Below are 7278 nucleotides of genomic sequence, written 5' to 3'. Positions count from 1 at the left end.
TATATTCTATTGTTCAAGAAAAAAAAAAAGTATTTGTACTCACTGAGAGATAGCATCAAACCATGTTTTATGGATGATTTAAGGGAATTGCCAAGATTAAATTTTACACCTACATGATTTTTATTTTGCCTTAACAGCCAACAATCTCTCCCTAGAGTTATAATTCCATTGTACATTGGTGAATCCAGTTTTATCAGACAAAACTACCACTTACATTCTTTTTTCTTTGTTTTGCAGTTTTTGGCCAGGGCTGGGTTTGAACCCACCACCTCTGGTACATGGGGCCAGCACCCTACTCCTTTAAGCCACAGGCACCGCCCCCACCTACCCACTTACATTCTTGAAGTAGCCAAAATTTGCTAATGTGAAACCTATCTTTCTACAATTAACACTGGAACTTCTATCAAAAATCATAAAATAAAGGGGATATTTAGTCCAGTTTCACCAATTAGGAAATTTCTCCCATTTGATCTTTCCCAAGTCACAGGGAGAGTAAAGGCTTTAAGACAGTAGACTTTTTAACTATCAGTTAATTAAATACAAATTAATAACTGCAGCTAAAAAATTGAGCAAGGAAGCCATTCTCCCAGCATCTCCCCTCTGGGCCAGCCAGCGCTCAGCATTAGATACTGGGGAAGTTACAACATGGAGACACCAGCTATGGCTTCCTCTGCTCCACCTAGCCTCCTTCCTCCAGGGTCAAGGCAGCTGAGGCTGGCCAGACACTTCACCACACCGAAGGAACAGTATCTAGATGACGGAGTAAAAATGGGTCCTCCTTCCTTCCCTTCGGAAGTCATGCTGGCCCTCTTATTCCAAACCCTTCACCTCTCCCCCCCACTCCACGAAGTGACTCTACCTCTTTCCCCACTTCTGAATGTGGGCATTTCAATTCCTTGAATGCCTCTGAGTCTTCATTCCTTTTCTTTTTTAGGAATTGTAGGGCTAGTGGCCAAAAGTTGATAACTTAGCATCTGGAGCCCCAAAGATTTTAGAGGACTTGATTCATAATGGTTTCATCTCTAGTCTCTAATTACATACATCATTAGCAAAGGGAAACACTGTTTTAGGGAGTTTTAAAGAGAAAGATGAGTCTGCCTGAATTCCTAGGCTGATGCTAATCGCAGTGGGTCTGATTTTCCACCCCAGGCCCTGTGGTGAAGTTTCAGAAAGTGAGATTCAGCCCTAGAGGGATTAGACTGGGAAATTCAAAAGCTGTTGGAACAGGAAGTTTCAAATTACTTTTTTAAATGATACACGCAATTACAGACTATGTTTTCTTTTAAGTGATAATTTCCTAGAGTTTATGGAAATGAGATTTGAGCCTATATTCAGATTCAGAGTCTGTCAACAACAACAACAAAAATTTAAACATTAAAAAAATTATTTATATAGTTTCAACCTTCATTTTGATTGGGACTCATCAGGGAATCATTATCATTGCTTGAAATCATTATCATTGGGTCATTGTTGAAGATACTTGTCCTTTGTAAAGCAAGAAACAGAATGCAAAGTACTATTTCTTCCCTAGTGATATTTATAATTTACTAGATTTGAGAGATAATGTCATGGCAATTTTAATAAATACTAGCAATTCATAATTATAATGGTCATCAATGTCATAAGAAATATGAATGACAGAGGAAGAAGATAATAGGGGAGATGTCATATCTGGGGAAAGTGTTCAAGTTGAGATAGGATTTGAGAGGAAAAAAATCTGAATTAATTAGTTTATTTGGTATTTATATGTTAGGCCTTGAGGACTCAAGAATGAGCAAGATGATTACAGTTCTGAATAGGAACAGGGAGACAGACAGTAAATAAACGATTACATAAGTCCTCACAGATTGGAAACTTTCTCAAGTGGGTTGAATGTGAAACATGTTCAGCAGAGCTTGTGAAGACAGGGTGGGGGAAGAGAAAGATTTTACCTTGTAGCGACAGCCTTAGATACCTTTGTCCTTGGAGTTTCTGACCAAAGTGCCACCTTGGTTTTTAGTTCTTTATTCTAAAATTGGAAAAAAAAAAAAAAAAGACAGACAGAAAGAAAACAAATAGAGACACCAAATACCCAGCATATTCCTAAGCTACATCTTCAGGGTTTCTGGTCGACCCATCACCTGCCTCTCCCCTTGGCAGGAAGTTTGTGCCACGGTTATTTTGTTAAAACACAGAAAACAGCCACTGGAAAGTCATCCGATAATATCTCTGAAAAATGCATAATTTACGAAGGGATTTAAATATAGTATTCTCATTTAGCATCTGAAATTCAACAGCTGAAGGATCTATGTTTGATTTTACAGGTTTTTTTTTTTATTAAATATAGACGGATGGAAAGAACTTCATGTAAAAAACTTTATTAAAGAAGTTTGTTAAAGACACCCACAATATTCATCACACATCTGTCCTTTTGTAATCTCTTCATTATAAACCCCATGAAAATAGGCCCCATTCGTTCTTTACTGTACTCTCTAGCCTCAATTTTCTCACTGAAGACTTAATTTCTTTATCTCTGTGCTGGTGGTAAATGATACACATCCTGCCTATCTTGTCTAGGTTGTTAGAAGAATCACATACCATATGATCACACTATTTTAATCTGGAAGCACTCTCATAGTTCTGGGAGAGAGTATAACAGTTAAGAAAAGAGTTAAGAGTATCAGCTCTCAGGTTCAAATCCTAGTCCAGCCCTTTACTAGCTGCGTAACCTCATTTAGGTTACTTCACCCCTCTGTGCCTAATTTCTTTGTGTGTATAATAGGGTTTGAAATGACATAAAAAAAATACGTAAAGTGCTCAGCTCAGTTCTTGGCACAGATTCAAAGAATTAAAGGCAGTTGGTCATGGTTTTCCCGTCCAAGTTCCATTTATATATCTAAAAATTGAGGTCCAAAGATTTCAACTGAACCAATTTAACCACCCAACATCCTATTCATGGCAGAGTGCAGTGGCAGGTTGTGTCCAGAGCTAGTGCTTTCTCTACAACACAGCCAAGTGAGCGATTTCACTTCACAAACCTGGACAATCATGCCCACGGCTGAGTTCCTTGTTGGCTGCGCTGAGGCCAGAGGTCTTTAAACCCAGGCCAAAAGGTAAACAAAGGGGGTACTGTAAAAGGAGTCTGGGACCAGAAGGAAGCTATGTGTAATGATGGCAGGTGACAAACTGCAAAACACCAGCTCTGTGTCATTCAGGACCCTAAGGACTTAGAGCAGTGGTTCTCAACCTTCCTAATGCTGCAGCCCTTTAATACAGTTCCTGTGGGTCGCAACCCACAGGTTGAGAACCGCTGACTTAGAGAGTCATGTAATTAAAGCTTAAAAGGTATTTTTCTAAGATTCCATCTGATAGTTTGGAGTCTGCCACTGATTCTATGGCCCCTTCTTAGCTCCCAGCATTTATACTGAATAAAAAATAAAAGATGAAGCCAACATCTTCAGACATGTTAATCATTTCACTATACTGTTTCAACTTTAGGCACTAAAGTTTCACCCTGGAAGTGGTATTCTGATTTGATAAATAGATGGTAAAGATTTCCTCATATAATGAAGATAAATCTGATACACACTCTCAACAAGTCCAGGCACAAAGCTCAGGCTAGGTATGTGGTCAGGAAAAGTCCCCTCCATACAGAACTTTTGAAAAACAGTATAGTACAATTTGAAACATATTATCATTTGACAATCACCATTGGATTAAAAATATTCTATACCTGGAAAATTATGTTCAAGCCATTTGGATCTTTTCCAGAATAAACTCCTAGTTTCTCAAGTAGTTGAGTACCAAGCAACAGAAAAGCACAAGTGCTATTAGGTTATACTACCTTTATTTGAACTTCCATGCTGATTTGTTTTATCTACCAGATTTAGGTATTTATTCTTGATGGATAGGTTTTTCTGGTTTTCCTTTAACTAGAACAGCCCATGCATGAGTTTCATTACACCATCAGTCTACAGAAATATAAATCACTGGGCAGAATAGCTCTCCCATTATTACGATTTTATCCAAGGATGGTTTACAGCCACAGTTTTCCAAAAACATAAGTTTTTACAAACTTAATCTTTTAGCAACATACTCTAAGAATTAAATTTTTAAAGATGATGTTGATTGCATAAAATAGGATAATCTTCAAAGTTTAGAAAATGAGGTAATTTCTTAAGATGCATTTCCATGTGAGCAGATCATTACTGAAGAAGCCAGAAATGCATCAAATATAAGAAGAATGTTAGCACTGTGAATTAAGATATAAAGGATATGCAAAGGGAGAAAAAACGTCAACAATTTTGGTAGATTTAAGCAGAAATTATTTGGTGGTATTTAAACGAGACTTTACAATATTAAAGGTTTTAAAAAGCCAGGTAGAAATATATGAGTATATTTTATCCTCCATAGAGAGGAGAGAAAATTGCCAGAATAAAAAGAACATTAGTGAAAATAGTATTTGTTTCTCTAACTTGGAATCTAGAAGGAAAATAGAAAATATTGAATGACTACAATAAATGTAAATCATCATACAAATTCAATAACTATGCATTTTTAAATAGACATAGCATTACCAGTGTATAAACATATACATTTCATACACATGTTTACACATATATACACCTATAGACACTCATACTTATTTGATCATCCAGATAAGTCCATATCAGAGGGAGGCATATACTTTATGCCTAAAAAGAAACAAATTGTTTTTAGCCTGAATGAGAAACAGATTCTGTCTGTATGCTTTACAAAGGTGATGTGTTTCAAAAGGTTGTTTATACTCTGGTGATCATTTTTTACAAACTGAATCAGTCCATTCTGTTATTTCATGAATTCCAAAATAGGCAGTGACCTTACATTTGGGGGGCAAGATACTATACAACTGCATACGTCATCCTACTTTAAGAACTTTATAATAAATTATTCACTAGGGATGGACTAGAAATTGAATCACTATGGCTCAAACACCCACTGTATTTGTTTATTATATATATTTTTAGACACATGGTGTCACTCTGAAACTCAGACTGGATAGCAGTGACACAACCATAGTTCACTGTAGCTTTAGACTCTGGCTAATTTTTTTAAATTACTTTTTATAGAGATGGGAGTCTCACTATGTTGCCCAGGTTAGTCTTGAACTCCTGGCCTCGGGGAATCTACCCACCTTGGCTTTTCAAACTGTTGGGATTATAGGCATGAGCCATAGCACCCAACCCAGTGGACACTGGGTTAAATATATTTGGACACCTGGTGAAAATCCCCTGCTCAGAGATGCTCTGCTGGACCCCCAGTACTCTATAACTTCTCACATTGTTCCATTCTTTCTCCGAGTACTGGTTAGGTTGTATACTTACTTGTTTATTTTCTCTATTGTCAATTAAAGTGTAAGTAAGATGAGGTCAGGGACCATCTGTCTTGTCCATACACCGAACATACTTTGGCACATTATAGATACACAAAAAGAATTTGCTAAATAAATAAATTAGTGAGGCTTGGACTTTTTAAAGCTCAAATGGACAATAGTAACATCCACTTCTCTGAAGGAAAAGCTTTATCTATTTGAAGATGCTCATCAGGTACTGCTATTATCTGAAGACCTTTTTATAAAAGAAAATGTTAGAAAACAGTGGCTTAGATTGAGCTACATATAGGAATCTAAGACCCTGAGTGAGGCTGCCACATTGTGTGGAGTGTCTGTTTCAGGAGGGAACAGAAATCTGTTCCTGGGTCATTCCACTCTGACTGGCCAGTCAGTGATTATCTGCTAAATGTGGTTCTCTAGAAAGAGTATAACAGAAAAAAATACATTTTTCTTGTCTAACTATTGGACCAAAAGGCCAACTGGCTAATGTACAGTATCTGAATGAAGTTGCCAGTTTATTTAGAACATAAAAATCTGCTTTGGGGATGATATAAATAAACAGACACAACTAAAGAACATTAAATTGAATTAGATGCCGTAGCACCATCGATACCTGGGCTCTGTGATGAGAGTTGGCACTTAATTAGGTCTGACCAGAGCCCAGAACCATAATGAAATGAAAAGTCTGAGAATGATGCCAACTCTAAAACAACCCCTCCAATTAAAATGTATTAAAGATGTACGATAATTAAAGCAGTAAGGTATGAGAGCCAAAATCAACAGATACACCATTGGAACAGATTCAATAAGAATTTCATCTAGAATAAATGGGCATTTTAAATTCACTCACTGGCCAGTAAATTCCAGAGTGCAGAGCTCACTCATGTGTATTTTGTTCAACACTGTTTTCCTGAATTTACTACTTATATCATAGCAGCCACTTAATAAATTTACACAATAATAAATAAATAAATTAATTAATTAATTTACACAATTAGTGATGTGAGCAAATCAATGAAATTAAAGTTTAAAACATTACAATGTGATTCAGAATGGGAAAAGATACTTGCATTTTATGAATCGGACAAATGCTTGATAACTAGGGTCTACAGAAAATTCAAATTAATCAACAAGAAAAGACTCAACAATACCATATATTACTGGGCAAGACACACAAATAGAACCTTCTCCAAAGGAGACAGACAAATGGCTAACAAACATGAAAAGTTGCTCATCGTCCTTAACCATCAGAGAAATGCAAATCAAAATTACCCTGAGGTCTCACCTAACCCCAGAAAGAATGGCCCACATCACAAAGTCTCAAAGCTACAGATGCTGCTGTGGAAGTAGAGAGAAGGGAACACTTTTATACTGCCAGTAGAACTGCAAACTAATACAACCATTTTGGAAGGAAGTATGGAGACTTCTCGAGGACTCAACTTAGATCTCCTATTTGATCCTACAATTCCATTACTAGGTATCTACCCAGAAGAAAAAAAATCCTTTTATCATAAGGACATTTGCACTAGTCTGTTTATCACAGCTCAATTTATAATTGCCAAACTGTGGAAACAACCTAAATGCCCACCAACCCAGGAATGAATTAACAAGCTGTGGTACATATGTACTGTGGAATACTATTCAGCCACTAAAACAGATGGAGATTTTATATCTTTTGTATTAACCTGGATGGAGGTGGAACATATTCTTCTTAGTAAAGTATCACAAGAATGGAGAAGCAAGAATCCAATGTGCTCAATCCTAATATGAAGGCAGTAGATTATCTAATAATACAATGTGGGGGGCAGGGGGATGGGGAGCTGGGAGAGGGGAAGAAGGAGGGGGATGGGGGGTCACAGTGTATGGCACACCTCTTGGGGGTGGAACACAATTGTTAAGAGGCATTTTACCTAACAAATTGAACATGG

The 7278-nt window shown here is 37.0% G+C and overlaps 1 protein-coding gene across 1 annotated transcript in view; it reads right to left on the bottom strand.

The window, feature by feature from the left end:
* CCDC68 (coiled-coil domain containing 68) overlaps positions 1 to 7278 on the bottom strand; it is a 49784-nt gene that overhangs the window by 3234 nt on the left and 39272 nt on the right. Inside the window, exon 10 of the mRNA XM_003788440.3 lies at positions 1932 to 2008. Within this exon, the coding sequence (XP_003788488.1) occupies positions 1932 to 2008 (77 nt within the window). The remainder of the gene's footprint in view (positions 1 to 1931; positions 2009 to 7278) is intronic.

This window comes from Otolemur garnettii, unplaced genomic scaffold (assembly GCF_000181295.1).
Source record: "Otolemur garnettii isolate 467f Iridium unplaced genomic scaffold, OtoGar3 scaffold00027, whole genome shotgun sequence".
NCBI lineage: Eukaryota > Metazoa > Chordata > Mammalia > Primates > Galagidae > Otolemur > Otolemur garnettii.
This window is presented reverse-complemented; position numbering and strand designations above follow the sequence as displayed.